Raw genomic sequence first — 25,409 nt, 5'->3', positions numbered from 1 at the left:
AGGGCTGTGAACTTCACTGGGTGGCTGGCTGCCTAGGGGCTAGGTGTTGCAATGCCTACGTCCCCTTTGTGAATCTAGCCCTCTTCCCTTATGTATTTAGACTTATTAGTCAATTTTAGAAACAAAGGACCAGTTAGTCTCAGATGTTTTATTCGTATCAACTTGTTTTTAATTTTCATTTTTATTAGCATTTCCACAGTGTAACCAGTGTTATATATAACAAAGTAAAAATCCTATTAAATCTTGTTATTTTTATAGAAAATGTAAAAACTAAGATAGTTTCCTACTTTCACCTATTAGTCAGAGGTATCTCCTGAATGTACCCACACAGGGATTTGTGAATGTCTTGCAAACCTCACAAGCGGGGTCCCTGCAGGTATAGAATCCTCTGAATACTGAAGAGACCCAGCTTTCCTGGAACAGGGATCAGCTACTTTCTTGGCTGTGACTCCTGACCTTGTGTACAACAGAAAGGTGAGGAGAGAAAGTGCTGCCTTTATTGAAGAAATGCTGCCTAAAGAACACAGCTCTACAGAGGGAGCTCACTAGACATAATAAGGGTTGATGTAGAGAAGTACTGGTAAGAGACTGACCCAAGATTAGAATCTACAGCTTACGCCTAAACCACTATGCCACTGTGCATCTCAGTAAAGGCACTGGGTTTCTCTGTGCCTTAGTTCAGCTAATAAGCCTTTGTGCTTTCCTAGTGTTTTTCCATGGTATATTATATATAAAAGCAAAGCACTTTACAAATTTGGGTAAGCATGATTAGCTCAATTTTACAGTTGGTTTAACTAAATAAAGTGTATGTAAGGTAATTTGTATGTAAGGCAATATGGTCTTGAGGATAAGATATGAGTCTATTATATCAGTTATCAAGGTTTTCTTCCTAGCTCAGCCACAAAATTCCTATACAAGCCTTGGCATGCCTCTCAGACTCTCTAATCCTCAATTACAATACCTGAAATATGGGGCAAATCATGTCAGTCCACCTTGGAATGATGGTATGAGTTCTTACTGAATGAAGATTGTGGAGTGCATAGATTTATTAAGGATTATCAGTGGAAGAGATGGAGATACAAATCAAGACCTGTGTTTATTTCCTTAGATCAATGGAGAATTTTAATGGAAAATATAGCAGAAGTCATTATCAGACCATGGAGATTCTTTTTATTTTTCAAAACCAGCCTGACGCAGATTGGAAGACAACAACTAATAGATACTCCACTGCCAAGCGTTCTTTTTTCTCCATAGATAAACCATCTTCTGTACTTTTTAAATAATGACAATTTATGAAACTTTTTAACAACTCTGCTATTGAAAAACACCTCTTGCATGACCCAATATCAAAATCTACCTCCCTTTAAAATTTTGTAATGCAATGGGATTTAAGTGGGCAGATAAAAACAAAAGACACTTAGAAAAAGTGTTAAGAGGAACAATTTTTAAACATTGTAATATCAAAATACTGTATATGTAATTGATGTATAGACTATGTTCTGAAAATTTTGTAAGTGCAAATTAGGCTTAATTCTAAAAAAGTTTCCAAGTGTGAGGAATTATTTCTTCTCTTTGTTTATTTTTGGGGGGAGAATGAGTTACAAGGGGGCTCACCGTCAGCAGAGAGGGTACTGCCTCTTCCTAAGAAACCACACACATGCTGAGCTGGGAGAAAAATCCTCAGGTAAGGAGGCGAGCGGGAGGGAGGTGCCAACTCCATGGGTGCTCCAGGGCTGGAGCACCCACTGGGAAAAATTAGCGAGTGCTCTGCACCCACTGGCAGCCAAGCTCCCTCCTCCTCGCCTCCTTCTCCCCCCCTCAAGCGCACCGCATCCTCGCTCCTCCCCCGCTCTCCCAGTGATTCCGCCCCCCGCTGCCTAACAGCTGTTTGGCGGCGCTTAGGACTTTCCATCTGGGAGGAGGAGGAGCTGGGATGTGGCGAGCTCAGGGGAGGATGCGGGGCAGGGGTGGGGACTTGGGGTAAGGGGGTGGAATGGGGGTGGGGCAAGGGCAGTGCAGGAGTGGGAAGAGGTGGGGGGGTGGGCTAGCACCCACCGGACAGAGGGGAAGTCGGCACCATAGCGGGCGGGGGGGGTGAAGAGGCGAGCAGGGGCAGGGAGGGTGAAGAGGTGAGCAGCGGGCCAGCGACAGGCGGGGGATGTGAGGAGGCGAGCGGTGGGTGAGGAGGGTGAAGAGGCGAGTGGTGGGTGAGGGACTGAGGAGGGACACAGCAAGCCAGTGGTGGGCTGGGGGGTGAGGAAGGGCGCGGTGGCAGGGGGGCCGAGCGGGGAAGGGGCGGGACCTGGGTCAGAGTGGGGGTGGAGCCTGGGAGGAGTGGGGGTGGACTGTGGGCAGGGCTGACGGCACCCCAATGTGTCCTGATATTTTACTGTTGTGATCTGGTCATACTAAAACCACCAAAAAAGAAAATCAACCTTCTGCTGGTGGCACCTGACTCAGATGATGAAAATGAACATGTGTCGGTCCACTCTGGTTTGGATTATTATTGAGCAGAACCTGTTATCAGCGTAGACACATGTCCTCTGAAATAGTGGTTGAAGCATCAAGGGACATATGAATCTTTAGCGCATGTGGCATGTAAATATCTTGTGATGCTGACTACAACAGTGCTATGCAAATGCCTGTTCTCACTTTCAGGTGACGTTGTAAACAAGAAGCGGGCAGCAGTATCTCCTGCAAATGTAAACAAACTTGTTTGTCTAAGCGATTGGCTGAACAAGAAATAGGACTGAGTGGACCTGTAGGCTCCAAAGTTTTACATTGTTTTATTTTTGAATGCAGGTTTTTTTGTACCTAATTCTATATTTGTAAGTTCAACTTTCATGATAAAGAGATTGTACTACAGTACTTGTATTAGATAAATTGGAAAATACTATTTTGTTTGTTTTTTACAGTGCAAATATTTAATAAAAAATAAATATAAAGTGAGCACTGTGCACTTTATATTCTGCGTTGTAATTGAAATCAATATATTTGACAATGTAGAAAATCCAAAAATATTTAAATAAATGGTATTCTAGTGCAGATGGGAGGCATGGCTTGGGAAAGAAGAGCGTCTGTAGGATATATATTCAGGTACATACCCACATCCAACATGCGTGTCTCTACTCTATTCATCTAAGTTGTGCCTCACAGTCTACAGTACTGCTTAAACCCATGGTGGAGGGGCTACCTGAGTGCATACCGTACATGCTGCTGAAAGAAGTGCGCAGCGTAGACGTAGCATTGCAACTATGGTGGGTCCAGTGTAGCAGGTGGGTTAAATTGTGTCTGATATGAGGTCCCTGTAGCCCAATGGCTTGCTTGAGTATGGGTCCTGAGCATCACACTGCGCAATGAAGTGGTATGCCTCCATTTCTTGTGCAACATATGGCTCTCTGTATCTCATCTCTCTTACCTCCTGAGTGGAGGAGAGGAATGGACTGGGGACTCCAGCTTCCAGCCTAAGTCCCTGGGCAGGCATGTGGTTAAACAGGTGTCATGGTGCCCAGTTAAAATCCCCACTGGAACAGCCCTGCTAGGTAATTTGTGGAGTAGTCCCCCACTGGTTAATAGTTTTAATAAAGTTGCAGCCTCCACATTTAACCAGACTATCGCATAGTTGTCTCATTTTGTCTGCATCAATGAGTAATAATTATGAAGAAAATAGGTTGTAATTAAGCAACTCTAGCCAATGTGTTATCAAGGTAAAAACTAAATGGGAAGGTTGAAGAGGTAATACCAAGTGGTGTTTGAATAAGAGGGAGACAAAGAAATGTTAAATAAAACTCAAAATTCCAAATCAGGGCAATTTTTAAAATGATCTGTAAATTCTACTTTGCCAAAACATTCACTTTACTCCTTCCTTCAGAGTAATCTAGCAATCTTGTAGCCAAAACAGTTTTCCAAGGTAAAATTACAGAAGTGCTGAAATCAAAGGTTTACCATGGATGCTGGTTGCAATCTCATTAATTTTTTACATAATACCACTCTATGTGTATATGTAAACACAGACACAAACACACATATGCATTCAAAGATAGTAAAGCAGATGAAAAGAGCATACTTCGTACCTGTCTACCAAGAACTAGTAATGTCACGAAGAATATAAAGAGAGACACAGAACCCATTGTCTTCAGGTCTTTCAATATTCCTGGCCTGTAAAACAGAAACACAGCTAAAATGAATTGCTCAAAAAGGAAAAAAAAATCTGAAATCTTAATTCTTAATCACAGTCTTGGTTTTCTCCCCTCATTTCTGTGCTGTAAACTCCTTGCACAACTTTTTAGTAATCAAACTAAAAACTTTAATATAAATTGCTTTATTGTTTTCTGGAATATTAACGCTGTACTACTGCATTTATTTATATAATGGGCCCTGCTTCCTGACTGTACAATGTAAACCTGGAGAATAATATTAAATTTAATATATATAATGCTTTTTTTTTGCTTGTTAAAGGAGAGTTTCTGATTGCTTTTCAATATGTTGGTTTAAGTAGACTGTAGAGAGAGTTTGTGATGGCAGTACTACATTCTGCTCCCATACAGTGACTAACCACATCTCATGATTGTGAAAAAATTAAATGAAATCTTAAGGTACCAAGAGGCTTCTCAAGCTCAGAACCACACAAGGCAAGAACCACACTAACCACCTCCCCTGGACAGCTTATTAAAATCCTCAGTTCCTTTGAGATGAGAAAATGTATGGAGAGGGATTTGGTCTACACTTCCAGAAGCTGATCTACATCAGCAAGCCCACTGTTGTTCCCACTGGTGGGAAAGTTTTAAGAAAAATTCTAGTGTAAACACAGCCTTAGTGGCAAAGTGCGGGTAGTCAAAGGTATATGAGAAATGTAACACATCAAATGGTTCTGCAATATATCACAGGGATGTCAACTATACATGTGTGGTGTGTATATGAATATATCTCCTCACTCCCCCATTTCTGTGTTGCATTGTGTTTCTGTTTACCTTTGAAAATGCAAAGTGTAAGTCTCACTATTCTATTCAGATTCTTATTCCATGGTACCCTAATGCCTTAAGACCTGGATCAGTGAAGGGAGTTAGAAGGAAAAGTACTGGAATTTTACTCAAAGCACTCATGATTTTCTATCATGGCATATGCACTGCCTACAAATGCTATCTTTATAAGAATGTATTTTTTTAAAAAGGTTGGGTAGAATCATAGATCATTAGGGTTGGAAGGGACCTCAGGAGATCATCTAGTCCAACCCCCTGCTCAAAGCAGGATCAATCCCCACTAAATCCCCAAATGGCCCCCTCAAGGATTGAACTCACAATCCTGGGTTTAGCAGGCCAATGCTCAAAACACTGAGCTATCCCTCATGTCCTTTCTACACTGTAACAGGGAGGTTAGGGACAAAATTATCTGCCCACAGCAAAGACCCAACTAACTCAATGCAACCTATATATTCATCCACTTAAGTCATTCTCAATTACACCCATTCTTTTGCCCCCTCTAGGAGTAGTTTCTGCATACAAAAACCTCTCTTTGCTCTGAGATGCACGTATTATATCATTAACAATTTAAGACAAATGCCCTAATTCTGGGAAAAAAAGATGCTCTGTCTGCTTGCAAAACAACAACAACACATTTTAACAGGGTTCAGGTAACAAAGAACTAATGTCTAAGATCCTTTTTTATGACAACACAAATCAAACCATAATATAGTGCAAACATTAGATGATTTATGCAGTCTGAATGGGTTTATTTCTTTTATTCTAATACTGTTACATATACAATCAAATCATATATTCAGTACACAGGAGTCAGTTATCCTTGAATTGGGATTTGTAGATGTATATATATTTTTCCAAAAAAATTCAAGCTCTGTTCTGCTCTGCTACACAAGCAATATTATTAATTGCCCTTCCCCTAGTAGCATGCTAAAATAACCAACCTACCTTTTCATAGGTGCCCTTGCATACAGGAATTTGCTGTAATCATCCAGTGTGGAGCCATGAGTGTGCAGGAGGATGACATTGTAGCCCACCAATGCAATCAGCATTATCACCATTTTCAACTCATAATTTATCCGCAGGAAAACAGAACAGGATATCAGCCCCAGAATGCAGCTATAGATAAAGTACTGGCACATGGAAACCAAACAAGACAAACGTTTAGGATTCAACCTAGTGAATATTAACTGGCAAGAAGAAAGTAATTTGTAATAAAATGCCCACATTAACTTTATAAAAATGATTAAAAAACCCATATAAATTAAATATGAAATCTCTCATTACTACTAAATAATCAAACAGAGCCCTGTGGACATTATGGCCTGGAGTCACTAAACATATAACAAAGATGTCTCTGGTAAATTTATAACAAATAAATGCTATTCTCACTTGGTTCAGACTCACACTAAATATCTCATTAAGAGCTCACATCCCCTACTTCATGCCTATTCTTCATCAACTGATTTCCACATTTTATCCTGCACACTTCCGAGTAACAGGGAGCATGTGTGAGACACAATAACACTGCTCAATGGCAGGACTATGCTTGCCCTAGTGCTTACTTGTGCCCATGCAGGGCATACACTGGAATTGGAATTATTACCATCTGCAAGGTAAGGACTTGGAGGAACAAGTCCAAAATGTCTGCAGCTACCTATCCATTGTGGACCCTGTGGTGATCCTAGGCACCTCTGTATTCACACTCTACACACTACTGCAATAATATCTGTACAAAATATACCTTATGAAGTATAATATGAAATCTAATAACATATTGGTTATTAATATAATTGTAAAATGCATTTGTTAACATTATATGTGAAGTTATGAATTCCCTCTGTATGATGTTACTAGAACATGTTTAAGACCAGACAGCCTAGCCTAGATAAAGGTGATAAACAGATCATCCTAGACTAAGGAATGTGGGTTTACCTCAATTTACATATTTGCAGTAAAGACATCAAGCTAAACCAGCAGGATTTATTCTGATGCTGAAGTTGAGAGACAGAGAATTAGCATGGCTCCTACACCTCAGAGAGACACAGGAGACAGCTGTGCTGCGCTGTGGCTGTGCCACTATTCAGTGTAGACACTACCTATGCCAATGGAGGGATTCTCCAGTCGGCAAAGGTAATCTACCTCCACCAGAGATTGTAGCTAGGTCAATGGAAGAGGAGGTTACTCACCTGTGCAGTAACTGACGTTCTTTGAAATGAGTGTCCCTGTGAGTGCTCCACTCCAGGTGTCAGTGCGCCTCTGTGCCTTCACTCGGAGATTTTGACAGCAGTACTCAGACCGGTCGTGCATGTGCACAGCCTGCCCCACGCGTTGAGCATGCCTTAATAATACGCATGCATGACTGGTCTCCTCAGTTCCTTCTCTACAATGGAGGCTACCCCAACTCCAAAATAGAGGGGAGGAGGGTGGGTAGTGGAGCACCCACAGGGACACTCATCTCAAAGAACGTCAGTTACTGCACAGGCGAGTAACCTCCTCTTCTTCTTCGAGAGAGATTTTCCTGTGGGTGCTCCACTCCAGGTGACTTAAAAGCAGTGTATCTCAATGAGGTAGGGACTTTGGATCTGGTAGGAATACGGTAGATAATACAGCTCTGCCCAACCATGTATCAGTGAGAGGGCCTTGAGTAAAGGCATAATGCTTAACAAATGTATGTTCAGAAGTCCGAGTGGCTGCTTTACAAATGCCAGCCAGAGGAACTTTGCATAGAAAAGCCAAGGAAGTAGCTACAGATCTAGTGGAGTGAGTTCTGATGAAGGCTGGAGGAGTTGCATCCTTTATTTGATAGCACAGTCGGATACAACTGGAGATCCAGTTGGAAAGTGTCTGGGTAGAAATAGGTGTCCCTTTGGATCGCTCCGCAATGGAGACAGAGTCTGGAAGAGTTTCTAAGAGGTTTGGTTCTATCCAAATAAAAGGACAGAGCCCTGTGTACATCCAATGTATGCATCGTGGATTCGAAGGAGTTTGCATGCAGTTTGGGGAAGAAGGTTGGTAGGTCTATAGGTTCATTGATGTGAAAGGACGAATACACTTTTGGAAGAAATTTGGGGTGTAGTCGGAGGGTAACTTTGTCCTTAAAAAATACTGTGTATGGTGGGTCCGCCATGAGAGCTGCTATTTCTCCTGTGTGTCTGGCAGAGGTGATTGCCACTAAAAATGCTGTTTTCATGGAGAGGTGTAAGAGAGAGCATGTGGCTAGTGGCTCGAAAGGTTGTTGAGTCAAGCATGTTAATACTAAATGGAGGTCCCACGGAGGGGTAGGGGGTTTAATATCCGGGTATAGGGACTGGAGCCCTTTGAGAAAACACTTGGTGATTGGATGGGCAAAAACAGAGGTATCGTCGATCTTGTGGTGAAAAGTTGTAATAGCAGCTAAGTGGACTTTGATTGGAGCTGAAAGAAAGGCCAGATTGCTTAAGGTCTAAGAGGTAGTCAAGTATTAATGGAAGAGGTGCGGAAGTGGGAGGAGTTTGTTTGGTCGAGCACCATTGTGTGAATCTCTTCCACTTTCGGAGCTAGGGTGATCCGAGTAGATTGTGTTCTGCTGTGTAAGAGTACTCTTTGAACCTGTTCTGAGCATGCTAGTTCATTTTGTGAGAACCATGTAGGAACCAAGCTTTGAGGTGAAGCATGGATAGGTTGGAGTGGAGAAATCGGCCGTGTTGCTGTGATAGGAGGTTTGGAGTGAGGGGCAATGGAATCGGTGGGCGAATTGACATTCTGGTGAGGAATGGATACCATGATTGTCTGGGTCATGACAGGGCAATCAGAATTACCGTGGCACAACCTGTTCGTATCTTTGTCAGAACCCTGTGGAGAAGTGGTATCGGGGGAAATGTGTACAGTAAGTCTTGATCCCATGAGATCATGAACACATCTCCTAGGGAATTTTTGCCCAGTCCTGCTCTGGAGCAAAATTCGGGACATTTCTTGTTTTTCGCAGTCATGAAGAGGTCCAGTGTTGGGTAGCCCCAAATGTGGAATATGTTGCGTATGACCATCTCGTTTATCTCCCATTCGTGATCCCCAGGAAATAATCTGCTTAGTTCATCCACAGTGATATTCAGGGCCCCGGGTAGGTAGGCGGCTGATATCTGGATGTTGTGCACGAGACACCAATTCCAGAGCTTCATAGCTTCTGTGCAAAGCGAGTGAGATCGAGCTCCTCCCTTTCTGTTTACATAGAACATGCAGGTGATGTTGTCTGTCATTATTCGAACATGTTGGTTCTGAATAAATGGGAGGAAGTGGCAGCAGGCGTTGCGTATAGCTCAAAGTTCTAGGACGTTTATATGTAGGGAGGTTTTGGTGGAAGTCCATAGTCCCTGGGCTGTATGGTGGGACATATGTACTCCCCTTCCTGTGAGGGATGCATCGGTAGTCATTACAATGGATGGAGCATCCTGGAGAAAAGGGACTCCTGAGCAGAGGTTGGAGGGAACTGTCCACTATAGGAGGGAGTCCTTGACTCTGAAGGGTATGGATAGAGGCTTGTTTAGAATGTGTACATTCGGTCTGTAAACCATGGCCATCCAAGCTTGGAAGCACCTCATGTATAGGCGTGCATTCCTGACCACGAAAGTACATAAGTCCATGTGGCCTAAAAGTTGTAGGCAGTCCCGAGCAGTGACCTGAGGACTGTTGCAAAGTTTTGTGTCCAGGAGTTTTATGGTGTTGAAACGGTCGAGTGGGAGAGATGTTATTCCCTTCTGGGAATCGAGGTGTGCTCCTATGAACTCCAGTTGTTGGGTAGGAGATAAGGTGGATTTTTTTCTGTTTATTTGTAGGCCGAGGGACAGGAAGCATTCGACGGTCGGCTGGGTGGATCGAAGAGCTTCATAGAGTGTTGAGGCTTTGAGGAAACAGTTGTTGAGGTAAGGAAATAACCCCGTTTCCCGAGGTAGGCAGTGATGACAGCTAGGAGTTTGGAAAAAACATGGGGGGCAGTGGATAGGCAGAAGGGCAACACCGTGTATTGAAAATGTGTTGAACCTAGGGTAAAACAAAGAAAACGTCTGTGGGCCGGATGTATAGTCACATGAAAATAGGTGTCCTGTAGGTCGAGGGCTGAAAACCAATTGCCCTGCTCCAGCGCTGGGATTATGGTGGTGAGGGTAACCATTTTGAACTTTTGCTTTTTGATGAATTTGTTGAGCCTCCTGAGGTCAAGAATCGGTCGCCATCCCCGTTTTCTTTTCTGTTAAAAAGTAATGGGAGTAGAAACCTTTTCCTCTGCGTTTTTTTGGGCACAACTTTCACTGTTCCCAATTGCAGGAGATGTACTTCTTGGAGGAGCAGTTGCTCGTGAGAGGGGTCCCTGAAGAGGGATGGGGAGAGTGGATGGGTGGGAGGCAAGGATAGGAAAGGGACTGAATAGCCAATTGTGATGACCTCTATAGCCCACTTGTCGGTGGTAACGTTCTGCCATTGATGGGAGAATGGGCATAGGCGATGTCCAAAAATAGGGGCAGGTGATGTCAGCGCTGAATTGGGTATAGTATTTTCTAAACCCTTGACCAAGTCTTCAAATTTGCTTATTAGTCAGAGGGGGTTGAAATGCTGCTGACGAGTTGGGACGGCAGCATTAATACCTGGGTCTCTGGCGTTGCTGTTGTTGTTATTGCTTATGTGCTCTATGAGATTGATGGGCATATGTGGGGTAGCATGGACACTGCTAAGGTTGGTATCTATATTGTCTCCTTCTGGTTGTAGGGGTTTGGATTCCTAGAAACTGGAGAATTGCCCTTGAGTCCTTCATGGAATGAAGTACATAATTCATCGTGGAGGTAAAGAGTTTGTCACCATCGAAGGAGAGATCCTCAATGGTACTTTGGACTTCCCAAGGAATGGAAGAGGATGAGAGCCATGAACCTCAGCGCATCACAACTGCTGTGGCAGTGAATCTTGCTGCAGTATTGGCCGCATCGAGAGCGGCCTCAAGAGTGGTACGGGAGATGATTTGTCCCTCAGAAACTATGGCTGTAAATTGTTGTTTCTTTTTCTCTGGAATGTCATCAATAAATTCCATGAGTTTACTATAGTTTTTGTGGTCATATTTTGCCAGAACGGTTGCATAATTAGCTATCCAGAATTGTAATGTGGAAGACGCGTATACCTTACACTCGAGCAGATCTAATCATTTACTGTCCTTGTCAGATGGGGTGGAGCGGGGAAACTGGTGCTTGTTCTTTTGCTTCTACTACCAGCGAATTTTGGCGCTGGATGAGTGAAAGGAATTCAGAACCCTTGGAAGGAATAAAGTACTTCCGATCTGCTCGCTTGCAGGTAGGTAGGCTTGCAGCCAGTGTTTGCCAGATGGCTTTGGCAGGTTCCATGAGGGCTGCGTTGATAAGGTAAAATGCAATCCTGGAAGAAGTAGATGGTTGCAGGATGTGGGTTAGCTCATGTTGTTGTTCAGGAACTTCTTCCAGGTTAATCCTTAGCTCATTGGCAACTCTTTTAAAGAGGTCCTGATATTTTGAGAAATCATCCAAAGACATCGGGGGAAGAGGGAGTAATGCTTCGTCTGGTGTAACTACTGGGTCTACTGGGTTGGAGGAGGTAGACCGTGATTGATCCTGCAGGTGTGAAGGGGCTGCCTGATGTCGTGACTCAGTGGCAGGTTCGTCTACTGTCGGTACCGAGCAGATCTCACCCCTGCCTTTGGTGACATAATGAGTGTGATCCCGAATATAAAGGGTCCATGGAGCCCAATATTGCCACTGTGGTGGGAAGGGCATGGGTGGTGCCATCCACGGGTTTGCATACCATGGGGCAGGATCCTGGGAGTAGGACAAGGTAGCTTTTTTATGACCCATGTTGATTGGGGTCTCTGAATGGGAGACCTGATAGGGTGAAAAGTCTCCCTGCAGCACAGATTCCTCATCACTGGAGAAGTGTGAGTTAGCAGGACAAAGCTGTCCGGACCTTGTGTGAGTGTCCGGAGAGAAGTAGGTGTTAAGTAGGGATGACTGCAGGATAGGTGACACCTGCAGGTCCCTTGACTGAGTAAATTGTGGTGCCGCAGCACCTGTGTGGTGAGGGCTGCATGAGAGGAATTTGCTGTGCAGGAGGGTTCATCTGCACTGGTGTCCTGAGCCTTGTATCACTCCCGGCAAGTTCAGAGGATGACAGTACTGGCAGAGTGAGAACAGCCTGCGGGGGGCCAGGCAGGCTAATATGTGTTGGCACCGCATCCTTCGCGGTGCCAAACACTGCCGTCTGAGAGGCAGGCAGCTGGAAGCCTGAAGCCTCGACACTGGTGTTTTGTGCTATCGCCGCAGCCGCAGGTGGGTTTTGCATGGTGCCAGAGAAGCCCGGCACGTCAAAAGTGCTGAGTCGGGGAAATGCTGGGAGGGAGGTTGTAGACCTGCCCAGCGAACTTTTGGCCTCTCGGTGTATCCTTTATGGTTGAGAGAGGCTGCTATTTTTTGGAAGAGCAGTTTGAGTCTCAGCTCCCAGTCCTTAGGTGCCCTGGATTTCAGTTTGCTGCATTGGGCACATTTTTTGGGGATGTGAGATTCCCCCAAGCATTTTATACATTTCTAGTGGCCATCTGAGATGGGAATGGCATCATGGCAAGTCTGGGGAGCCAGGCATGTCAGAAGTGGCTGCCACTGCAGGAACAAGAAGGGTTTTTCTTTTTTCTTTTTTGGAGACAAGAGATAGGGGAAGCGGTATCTAACTACTACTGGGAAGCTAAGCTAACAAGGAACATTATTTTAAACAAGGGGAGAGAAAGTTCTCTGATGAGTCTGCTGAGCTCTGTCTCAGGCTGGGGACGGTAGAGAAGGAACTGAGGAGACCGGTCATGCACGTGTATTATTAAGGCACGCTCTACGCGTGTTGTCAAAATCTCCAAATGAAGGCGCAGGGGCGCACCAACACCTGGAGTGGAGCACCCACAGGGACATCTCTTGAAGAAGAAGAATTCTTCCTTTGACCTAGCGTTGTTTACACAGGGACTTTGGTAGGCTTAAATATGCCACTCAGGGGTGTGGATTTTTCACATCCCTGACCGACATAGTTAAATCAACCTAATTTTCTAGTGGATACTAGGTGTCAATCCCCAGGAGGCCTTCCTGATTTATAAGAGAAAAAGACATCCCTTTGGGGATATAAGGAACACAGAGAGAGGCTAAGGAGAAAAAGGAACCAAGCAAATTGATCGCTGTGATGGGTTCTGGCCAGCCTGGACAGAAAGGGCTGGAAAGGAGACTGTGGATGAGAGGAAATCATCTTGAATAAAGGCTGTATCTTGCTAGCTTAAATTTTAGATGTGTGTTTTCACTTTCTTTGCTTGTAACCATCTCTCTACTTTTATCTCTTTTATTTGGTATTGCTTCATCCATGCTTTGTTGTTAATATTTATTTATTTGTTTTGTTTTGCTTTCCTTATAAATCAGCCATGTGGTGTGAGTTCAGTAAAGTATGTGCTTCTAGAAAGCTAACAGGTTGGAGTGTTGTGCTGTGTCTGTAAAAGCAGCAAGCCTAACATTTTCTCTGTTAGGGTCCAGTGAGAGGGACTGGTCACTACAGTACAACAATTATGGGGGGAATTCAGAGCTGGAAGGGTACTGAAGTCAGCCTATAAAGAGTAAACAAGTTGGGCAACGCCAGGGTTGGTTGTGCACTGCTGGCAGACCGTTGGGGTCAGATCACTGAACCAAAGCTGCACAGCCACAAGACACCCAAGGGTTACAAGGCAAATGGTGACTAACCAGCTTACTGTCCTGAGTGAACTCGGAAACGTCATTCCTGTAATAGCACAGAGCTTAGAGTAACTGCAGGCTCTGCTTGCAGGATTTGTAATCTCTGAAGCAGTAAGCACAGAGCTTATAAACTCCATAAATATTGTACTTATACAGACGGTGGGAAAATAAAGAAATAACTAAAATGAGGGAATCTAGAAAGCTCAAACTGGGTCCTTGCTTAAGATATACATTTACATCAAATGTAAAGCCTTCAGGCCAAATCTTCTGTTGAGTTATGCGTGGAGAAGAAAACTTACAAAAACTACTATTTTTTCTAGGACTTATACATCAAAAAATGGTTTGTATGGTTGAAGTTAAACTTTCCTGAAACATTTTTCTCTGGCCTAAGACTAAACGTGAAAAACTTCAGGTCAATTTTTGTTTTGTTTTTGGTGAAAGTGAGACTGGGTTGTCAAAATCAGTGCTGAAATGGAAAGACAATTATAGTATATTCTCACTTATGGAGTCTTTATCACATTCTCCAAAGGGAGAAACCACAGAGTACCAGAATGTTAAGGATTTATACCTCAAAAAAAATGTTACTTTTCTTAGACCAAGTACATTTTATTTCTCATTAAGATATTTCTGGAACACTGCTGGCTTGTCGATAGAATTATGTTTGACTGAACCTGAATCACCATATACTCATGTTGGGAGATCTCTACTATGAGTACTTTGCACAGCACAATCAGCCGTAGTTAACTTGTGATTTTAATTTTTCTTTCTTTTTGCGGATACAGACTAACACGGCTGCTACTCTGAAATTTTTCTCCAGTGCTTCTTATAATTTATTGCTGCTTGAAATAAGCAAAAAGTCATTCTTGTTCAGAATGACATATTAAATCTTCATTGATTATTGCATTCTTTTCAATGGTGCCTTTTATGCTCTTGTGAGTTCAATCTATATAAAGTAGCAGAATCCATTTTTCTACTATGTAAGCATCACTACTTTTGAAAGTGCTTTTCATATTGGAAAAATGTTAATGTTTGTGCATCCAAAAAGAAACACAAAGGTCAAGAAACTTTGTTGTGAAGAAAAGAGCACCAGTTAGAAATAGACAGCCCAATTTGCAAATGCTGCCTCAATGGGTATGCCTAATTCAAGTTGAGAAGCCAAAAACGTAGGTACCTCAGATTGCAGTGCATTTTTGAAAACATAGCCCTAAGTTTGACTCTTTCATTTTTTTGGTTATGTCTATACTACAGCCTATGTCAACCTAACTTATGTCACTCAGGGGTGCGAGTATTTCACCCCCCGAGCAACATAAGTTACACCCACATAAGCGCTGGTGTGCACAGCGCTATGTCGGCAGGAGAGTTGCTCCCACTGACACGGCTTCTGCCGCTCGCAAAGATGGCACAGAGCATCTTCATCAGATGTGCTGCTGCAGTGCTGTATGTATAGACATGTCCACGGTTCTTATACATTAGCTTACTGCTCTTCTGTCTGGGTTCCCAACACTGCATGGGAACAGCAGGCTGGCTAACCTAGTGAGGAGGGCTTTAAACTAGGTTCACCGGGGGAAGAAGACCAAAGCCCTGAGGTAAGTGGGGAAATGGGATCCTGGGAGGAAGCAAGAGCAGGAGAGCGCAAGAGGGGAGGACTCCTGTCTCATACTGAGAAAGAGGGACGATCGATGAGATATCTTAAGTGCCTATACACAAATGGAAGAAGCCTGGGAAACAAGCAGGGAGAATTGGAAGTCCTGGCACAGTCAGGGAACTACGATGCGATTGGAATTAACAGAGACTTGGTGGGATAACTCACATGACTGGAGTACTGTCATGGACGGATATAAACTGTTCAGGAAGGACAGGCAGGGCAGAAAAGGTGGGGGAGTTGCATTGTATGTAAGAGAGGAGTATGACTGCTCAGAGCTCCGTTATGAAACTGCAGAAAAACCTGAGAGTCCCTGGATAAAGTTGAGAGGTGTGAGCAACAAGGGTGATGTCGTGGTCGGAGTCTGCTATAGACCACCAGACCAGGGGGATGAGGTGGACGAGGCTTTCTTCTGGCAACTAGCAGAAGTTGCTAGATCGCAGGCCCTGGTTCTCATGGGAGACTTTAATCACCCTGATATCTGCTGGGAGAGCAATACAGCGGTGCACAGACAATCCAGGAAGTTTTTGGAAAGTGTAGGGGACAATTTCCTGGTGCAAGTGCTGGAGGAACCAACTAGGGGCAGAGCTTTTCTTGACCTGCTGCTCACAAACAGGGAAGAATTATTAGGGGAAGCAAAAGTGGATGGGAACCTGGGAGGCAGTGACCATGAGATGGTCGAGTTCAGGATCCTGACAAGGAAAAAGGAGAGCAGCAGAATACGGACCCTGGACTTCAGAAAAGCAGACTTTGACTCCCTCAGGGAACTGATGGGCAGGATCCCCTGGGAGAATAACATGAAGGGCAAAGGGGTCCAGGAGAGCTGGCTGTATTTTAAAGAATTGCGGTTGCAAGGAACAAACCATCCCGATGTGTAGAAAGAATAGTAAATATGGCAGGCGACCAGCTTGGCTAAACAGTGAAATCCTTGCTGATCTTAAACGCAAAAAAGAAGCTTACAAGAAGTGGAAGATTGGACAAATGACCAGGGAGGAGTATAAAAATATTGCTCAGGCATGCAAGAGTGAAATCAGGAAGGCCAAATCACACTTGGAGTTGCAGCTAGCAAGAGATGTTAAGAGTAACAAGAAGGGTTTCTTCAGGTATGTTAGCAACAAGAAGAAAGTCAAGGAAAGTGTGGGCCCCTTACTGAATGAGGGAGGCAACCTAGTGACCGAGGATGTGGAAAAAGCTAATGTACTCAATGCTTTTTTTGCCTCTGTCTTCACGAACAAGGTCAGCTCCCAGACTGCTGCACTGGGCAGCACAGTATGGGGAGAAGGTGACCAGCCCTCTGTGGAGAAAGAAGTGGTTCGGGACTATTTAGAAAAACTGGACGTGCACAAGTCCATGGGGCCGGATGCGCTGCATCCGAGGGTGCTAAAGGAGTTGGCGGATGAGATTGCAGAGCCATTAGCCATTATTTTTGAAAACTCATGGCGATCGGGGAGGTCCCAGATGACTGGAAAAAGGCTAATGTAATGCCCATCTTTAAAAAAGGGAAGGAGGAGGATCCGGGGAACTACAGGCCAGTCAGCCTCACCTCAGTCCCTGGAAAAATCATGGAGCAGGTCCTCAAGGAATCAATTATGAAACACTTAGAGGAGAGGAAAGTGATCAGGAACAGTCAGCATGGATTCACCAAGGGGAAGTCGTGCCTGACTAACCTAATTGCCTTCTATGATGAGATAACTGGCTCTGTGGATGAGGGGAAAGCAGTGGATGTGTTATTCCTTGACTTTAGCAAAGCTTTTGATACAGTCTCCCACAGTATTCTTGCCGGCAAGTTAAAGAAGTATGGGTTGGATGAATGGACTGTAAGGTGGATAGAAAGCTGGCTAGATCGTCGGGTTCAACGAGTAGTGATCAATGGCTCCATGTCAAGTTGGCAGCCGGTTTCAAGCGGAGTGCCCCAAGGGTCGGTCCTGGGGCCGGTTTTGGTTAATATCTTCATTAATGATCTGGAGGATGGTGTGGACTGCACTCTCAGCAAGTTTGCAAATGACACTAAACTGGGAGGCGTGGTAGATACACTAGAGGGTAGGGATCGGATACAGAGGGACCTAGACAAATTAGAGGATTGGGCCAAAAAAAACCTGATGAGGTTCAACAAGGACAAGTGCAGAGTCCTGCACTTAGGACGGAAGAATCCCATGCACTCCTACAGACTAGGGACCAAATGGCTAGGTAGCAGTTCTGCAGAAAAGGACCTAGGGGTCACAGTGGACGAGAAGCTGGATATGAGTCAACAGTGTGCTCTTGTTGCCAAGAAGGCTAACGGCATTTTGGGCTGTATAAGTAGGGGCATTGCCAGCAGATCGAGGGACGTGATCGTTCCCCTTTATTCGACATTGGTGAGGCCTCATCTGGAGTACTGTGTCCAGTTTTGGGCCCCACACTACAAGAAGGATGTGGAAAAATTGGAAAGAGTCCAGCGGAGGGCAACAAAAATGATTAGGGGTCTGGAGCACATGACTTATGAGGAGAGGCTGAGGGAACTGGGATTGTTTAGTCTCCAGAAGAGAAGAATGAGGGGGGATTTGATAGCTGCTTTCAACTACCTGAGGGGGGGTTCCAGAGAGGATGGAGCTCAGCTGTTCTCAGTGGTGGCAGATGACAGAACAAGGAGCAATGGTCTCAAGTTGCAGTGGGGGAGGTCTAGATTGGATATTAGGAAACACTATTTCACTAGGAGGGTGGTGAAGCACTGGAATGCGTTACCTAGGGAGGTGGTGGAGTCTCCTTCCTTGGAGGTTTTTAAGGCCCGGCTTGACAAAGCCCTGGCTGGGATGATTTAGTTGGGAATTGGTCCTGCTTTGAGCAGGGGCTTGGACTAGATGACCTCCTGAGGTTCCTTCCAACCCTGATATTCTATGATTCTATGATTTAAATCCCTCAAGAATCATGTTTTCAGTTAAACAAAGTTTAAAGCCATGGAACCATTTGTATTTGTAGCAAACCTACCTTTTGGATTTAAACTACTAGGCAGTTTCCGTTAAAGTACTGTGATTTGGACCATTCTCCCCCCCCCCTCAATCCCTCCCACTCTTCGGGGCTGGGAACAGAGTGGGGTGGGGTGGGCCTAGCCCAGGGTATAAAACTGTTCAAAAAGCTGCCACCTCTGCATAGCCACCTAATAATTCTTGCAAAAGATCCATGCGGCCAATAGAACAGACAGGATAGAGGACATAGATAGGGTTTGAGGAAGGAACAGCAAGGGGTAAAACAAATGAAAAGTAAATACCGCTGGAATTACCATTAATGTGCGTTGTGAGCTTTCTGATCACTCTCAGAGAGCACAAAACTGCAATCTAGCAAACCAGTGGCATCATAGCTTTCTGGCCAGCCATTTTCTGCCCTGACTGGGTCAGCATGGAGGAAGAGTTCATCTGCATAGCTGGCCAGAATCTATAGATTTGGGGGACATTTATATAAAGGATTGTTTTCCTTCTCATGTACTTGTAGCCTCACCACTAGTCTTCTCCTTCATACCCCTGTAGGGCTCAGAGAAGATGGGTACAGAATACCCAGACAGCAGCTATTTCAAAGCCACAGAGCTGCGCTATTGCCAACGCTTGTGATTTGATCATGAGACTTGTGGTATTTGGTATTTTTCTTAAAGCTTTAGGCCCTGGAGTGCTGTGATTCTGAGATTTTCAGCATTATTTAAAAAGAAAAAAATAAGTTGTTAGCCCACATGGTTGTGGTGGACAGCTTGGAAATACAAATTCAAAGGCTCAACATCCAGAGGCACATAAAAAGAACTCCAAATACATTATAAAAAATCTCATGATATTCTGGGAGGTGAGTAATAAATTTTGAACATTTGGGGCTGGCAATACTGGAATTGTTATTGTATTTTGTCTCTCACAGGAGGAGATCATATAGGTCTAAAAGATATAAATTCTGCATAACTTCTAACATTTGGAACACATTTTGCAGCCTCCTACCAAAACAAAAAGACAAACAATCCCTTTGCAACTGATTAAGTATTCCCTGACAAGTCTTGTATAACAGCAGAATGAACAGTAATGTAACTAAGAACATCGCATATTGCAGCAAAAAATATTAATTAGCATGGTTCCAGATAGGGCTCAATTCTTCAGGGATTGAAGCATTTGAAAAATCTCTTATTCATTCATTTTAGTTTGCATACTCAACAGATCTGTCAGCTTCACTTTTTATAAGTCACAGGCAGTTTCTCTGTGGGAGTAATGTTTAATGCCACTATACACATATACAAAAGCCCTGGCTGGGATGATTTAGTTGGGAATTGGTCCTGCTTTGAGCAGGGGATTGGACTAGATGACCTCCTGAGGTCCCTTCCAACCCTGATATTCTATGATTCTATGAAAAGACTGACTTTTAATTTTAAAAAAGAATGTTTTGCCACCACGAGTGCTCAATATACCATTCAATAAACATAGAATAGTTTTTTATCTATAGATTTTTAATTTTTCTAAATCAGTGATTGATTAATAAATCAAAAGGATTTTGCCTCTTCCCTGCTGTCTTTATCAAGCCAGAAATTATGAGCTCTGAAATGCTTTGTGTGGTTTAGAATGGAACTACTGTACAATTAGGAGGTTTTTAATAGATAAATAGGAAAGAGGAGTGTTAAAACCTTTATTCCACCATAAATTATTCACTATACCTGAATTATTAACAAAGCAATGACAATATTTTTGTCTATTTCTGTCATAACTAAGTTAACACATTTATTAAGTGACAGACAATATGGTTCCTACATGTAAAGAATGCATTTTGATATTATTTAAATTTAAAAAACATATTAAAGACCAGTTACTATAAATAGTTGCAATACCATGAAGATCTGGGTATCTTAGTAAGATACTGGATAGTGTCAAACAGAATATTAAACTTATCGTTTATTGTGGTGAAAAAACCCCTCAAAAGAATTATAAAAGCACAACAAAATAACATATGACAAAAGTGAATATAAAATGTTTCTGTTTAAAATAAGATAAAAATAAATTAGTGCACTGACAGTTTTTCCATGTATGTACATACAGAGGACTGGGGAAGGTTGAGGTCAGTTTATTTATAGCAAAAGCTCTTTAATCATATCCTTACATAGTAAACAAATGTGCTACCAATAAGCTATCAGCTCACACTAACAGATCAGAAGATAAATGTTTGACACCTCCTGAAATCTTCCTGGATGCTAGAACTCCTCGCAAAATATCATATTCCAAAATGTTTCAATTAAAGAAGAGAGACTACACTTTTATTAAATTTTTTGCAAAAAATATGCCCCTTCTTTAGGCCCACTGACCTAGAAATAAAAATGTGCGTGAAGTTTATCCCCATTTAGATTAGTTGTTTTCACACTGACATAAAGTGAAAACTAGTGAGCGTTGCAAGAGGTCAGTCCACCAATCAGGCGCTCACTGATTAAACATTTCTTTCAGAATTAATTAAAATGATGTTTATAATTAACACATTATCTAGTTAATCTTTACAACACACTTCTGAATTAGGCATTATTTTCATTTTATAGATTGGAAAACTATGCCAAAGATGTTGAGTGGATTGCCCAAGGCCACCGAAGGAGACAATTATTATAGGCAGAACTCAGAGAGTTTAAGCCTGGAGGGACCATTACATCATCTAGCCTGACTTTGTGTATATCACAGGCCATTAAATTTCACCCAGTTACCCCTGTACTGAGGCCAATAACTTGTGTTTAACTAAAACATATTTTCCATAAAGGCATCCAGTCTTGGTCTGAAAGACATCAAGAGAAGGAGATTCCACCACTCCTCTTTGTAATTTGTTTCAATGTTTAATCATTCTCAGTGTTAAAATATTATGCCTAATTTGAATGTGTTTTTCTTCTGCTTCCAGTCACTGGTTCTTGTGATGCCTTTCTCTACTAAAATAGAAAGCTCTTTACTACTACGTATTTTCTCCCCATGAAGGAAGTTAGACATTAAACAAGATACCTCTCAATCTTCTTTTTTTGATAAGCTAAATAGATGGAGTTCTTTAAGAATCACTGTAAGGCACTGTCTCCAGCCCTCAAATTGTTTCTGTCTCTCTTTTCTGGACCCTCTCCAAATTTTCAGCATCCAAGGATCACACTAGCCTCTTTTCCCCCCATAGCTTTGCACTGGAAGCTCATGTTGAATTGCTTGTCCATGATGACCCCCTAATTCCTTTTCAGAATCACTGCTTTCCAGGATATAGTTCCTCCATGTTCCTAAATGTATGACCTTGCATTTGGCTGTATTACAGTAAACTTGTTGGAATGGACCCAGTTAACCAAGTGATCCAGATCATTCTGTTTGACTGCCTCATCCTCATCATTATTTACTCCTCCTCCAGTCTTTGTTTCATCTGTAAATTTGATCAGCAGTGATTTTATATTTACTTTCAGATAATTGATGCAAGTGTCAGGCCTAGTACCGATACCTCTGGAAACCCACTAGAAACACCCCCATTTGATCGTGATTCTTCACTGACAATTACTTTGAGATCTGTCAGCTAGTCAGTTCCTAATCCACTTAAGGTGTGCTCTACTGATATTGTAGAATGGCATTTTTTTAGCATTAGAACTCTAGAGTTCTTGGCTACTAGACATTCCTCCAAACCTCTTTCTTAATCTGAAATTCATTGAAATTCAAAGTTAGGGCCTGATTTCCAGAAGTGCCGAGGCCCTGCACCTCTCCTTGACTTCAAATGAAGTTGTGAGTACTCAGTACCTCTGGAAAAAGAATCAACCCTTTGGAGGCTTCTTGAAAAAAATCCTCTAAGCTGCTAAGCCTCAAAAGGTCCAGTGACAGTAGGTTTAATGTAGCCATTGCAAACTATAAAAAAATAAAGAAATGTAACATGAACTTACTGGTAGGTAAAAATAGTTGTTTTGTATATACCACAGTGTTTGAGCACTTGATTCGGGAAAACTTGCATTTGATGAATTAAGAATCGGGATGAAACTTATCACAGGATCATCCAGGAAAAACTAGAGGAAAATAATATGAAGTTTGTTAGTGTCTTCAGTGGTGACAGATCAAAGAAGTAAATGGCATGAGAGGGAAAAGCTCAATCATTAATTACTTATTTTGATGGAAGCAGAATCAGAGGTCCCAAGTCATTTTTTAATGGAATGCAATGGGGTTTATTTTCAAATTACCATCATGTGTGCCCACAGTGCAAAAGAAAATACATCATGAAGTACTTTGATGTAAACTTATATTTAGGCTGGGCAGAATTACATTTTTAAAATAATTTTGACAGAGAATATTGATATTTATTTTTAAGCATTTTTAATTCAAATTTTCACAAGTGCAAAATTAAGGAGGGATCAGACAATAATTATTTAATGATAATAGACATTGAGATTCAAAAAGTTAAAGCTTTGTAACTGTTAAAACACAAATAGTCAACATCACATGTCAATATAAGCAAAGTAAATATCATTAAATAATACTAATAAGTTCTCAAACAGCATTTTTGTTACTTTGTCTATCTGTAAATTTTTATTGTCGTAGATGAAATATTTTTTGCCGGCTTGTGTGTGTATGGTGACATCAACATTTACCAATACAAATGTAACCCTTCCAACCTACATTCATCTACCTTCAAGCATTGCCATTAAGCAGTCTACAGCAATCTGTGGAACTAGAAACATAAGTTTTATTATACTATGAACACGTACCCAGTGCCAGGTGAAATAGGAGACTGAGTAAAACAAAAAATAATAAAAGAATACACAAGGGGAAAAACACATAGAAATGTACCAATTACTTCTGAAGTATGTGTTTGTATTTTTCTCTCTTTCGTCAAACTATCTCCACTTGCTATCTCACTTATGTCACTTTGGAGATTCTGTAGTGCCTATATACACGGTATTTTAATGTAGCATTCTCTTTTCTCTCCATTAGAGATAGCTTAGCCTCTGCATTCACATCCTTGGGGGTGGGAAGGGGGGAGTGGAATGGAAAGAAAGCTGTATTTTTATTAACCCCAATGTTTGCCAGTATTTCAGCAAACTACCATTAAGTTCTTATTTTCACCTTTAATTTATATTCCAAGCAGATTTTTCTCTCACGTTCATATAATCTATCCTCTATTTTGGACCGTGTGTAATGCAGGATGACAATGCTTGCTGTCCTTTGAAGAGGAACCTAGGATGAGCACTTCTGTGCTTTTCTAATTTATCTGACCAGAAGACTGTACAAATGCAAGATAGTGATACCAGGTTCTTTTCAGTTTCATAACTAACTTGTTAGCTTCCAGGGGTGTTTGCATTGAGGTATTTAGAGTTAAGTGGCATGTCATCCACTACAATCAAATCTAACAAAATCAAGAACAAATTGTTTAAAAATATACCTTTATCACTAATTAAAACTAATATTTTCACAAAAATGCAAGGTTAAAATAAAAAAAAGAAATGCATGTAGGGCTTTCTTGTGCCTTTAAAGCATGGCCTCACTCTGGGGCTAGTTCAGAGGGGCAAAACTCTCCCATTTGTAGTTCCCAGAGGCACTGTATATGGGATATGCAGATGTGAGGGAGTTTTAGGAAGTGTAGCCACTGCTGCAGCTTTTGAAAGGGTGCAGAGTACACTCCCCTCCCATGTAAGCCCAGCCTTGCAGCACAGCACAGCACAGAGAGGGATATGCCCATAACCAGGGCCGGCTCTGGTTTTTTTGCCACCCTAGGCAAAAAAGCCACCCGCCGCCGCCCCCCCCCCAGCGTGGCAGGGGAGGGCGCCGAGCCCGGCCGCGGGCCTGCAATCCCCGACTGGCCGGAGCGCCAGGGGGAGGGCGGAGAGCCCGGCCGGGGCTCTTCGCTCTCCCTGGCGGCCAGAGCGCTGGGAGCAGGGCGGAGAGCCCGGCCGGGGCTCTCCGTTCTCCCCGGCGGCCAGAGTGCCAGGGGGAGGGCGGCGAGCCCGCTGCGGCTCTCTGCTCTCCCCAACCAGCCGGAGCGCCGGGGGGAGGGCGGCGAGCCCGGCCGGGGCCCCGCTCTCCCCGACCGGCTGGAGCGCCGGGGGGAGGGCGGCGAGCCCAGCCGGGGCCCCCTCTCCCCGACCGGGGCCCCGCCGCGCCGCCCCCCTCCAGGCGCCGCCCCAAGCACATGCTTGGTGGGCTGGTGCCTGGAGCCGGCCCTGCCCATAACATGGCTCTCTCTGCACACGCTTTTAAGAGGTCAGGGCTGCTGTAAGTGCAAGAGCTAATTGGGATGTCTCACCTACTTGTGTACCTGTGGTGGACCAGACATAATCTTTCCCTAGGATGATGTTGCTTTTTTAAATGCATTTTTATCATTAAGTCGCTGGCATTATAATTATTTATTTGTATTACAGTAGCATCTACAGGCCCTAACAGATAGGCACCTCATTATGCTAGGTACTGTACAAAGAGATAGTAAGAGACAGTCCCTGCCCTGAAGAACTTGAACAATAAATAGAAAAAACAGACAAAGGTGAAATATTTATTATTATTATTATTATATGCTAGAATGATATGCTGAAGAAATCAAGTCTGAAGAATCGGGGCAGAAACAAAAAACCTCTTTCACTGTTTGCATTTGCATACAGGTGCTGGCTTATTTTGCCAGTTTCTAGAGCATCAGTTATTGGCCACTGCTATGTTCTTAACATTTTATATGTGTGCATTGAGCCAAAATGGGTCTTGACTCCTAATGTACCCTTTTAAAATCTGTACGTTTCTACATTAGTTTATTTTTGTTTCTTTAAAACATGTTTCAGCCAATTCTAGATTTGATGACAAAAAGACAAAGTATTATTTTTCAAATATTAAAAAAAGTGAACAAAGAATAGTAAACTTCCTAACTTTACTTAGTTGCCTAAGGTAAACGTCATAGACTCATCAGATTTAAATTTATTGAATAAATATGATGCACACAACCATGTAGTTAAATAAGTTTACCTTCTCCATTAATATATTTACAAGAGTCTGTCAACAGATGCCAGACACGGGGTAAAATTTTTAAATAACATTGACGAATTTAGTTACACACCTACCATTAACATTAATGGAAATCACAGAGATAAATCCTGCCCTTCTT

At 42.8% G+C, this 25,409-nt stretch overlaps 1 protein-coding gene across 1 annotated transcript in view; it reads right to left on the bottom strand.

Moving 5' to 3' along the window:
- The window catches only part of ADCY2 (adenylate cyclase 2), a 480,497-nt gene that overhangs the window by 26,297 nt on the left and 428,791 nt on the right, over positions 1-25,409 (bottom strand). Inside the window, exons 17-19 of the mRNA XM_026659125.1 lie at positions 22,219-22,338; positions 5,925-6,109; positions 4,074-4,158 (exon numbers count right to left, since the gene is read on the bottom strand). Of these exons, the coding sequence (XP_026514910.1) occupies positions 4,074-4,158; positions 5,925-6,109; positions 22,219-22,338 (390 nt within the window). The remainder of the gene's footprint in view (positions 1-4,073; positions 4,159-5,924; positions 6,110-22,218; positions 22,339-25,409) is intronic.

Source organism: Terrapene carolina, unplaced genomic scaffold, assembly GCF_002925995.2.
Source record: "Terrapene carolina triunguis isolate 2854851 unplaced genomic scaffold, T_m_triunguis-2.0 Scaffold580, whole genome shotgun sequence".
Classification (NCBI taxonomy): domain Eukaryota; kingdom Metazoa; phylum Chordata; order Testudines; family Emydidae; genus Terrapene; species Terrapene triunguis.
Note: the sequence above shows the minus strand (reverse complement) of the source record. Positions and strands in the feature narration are given on the sequence as shown.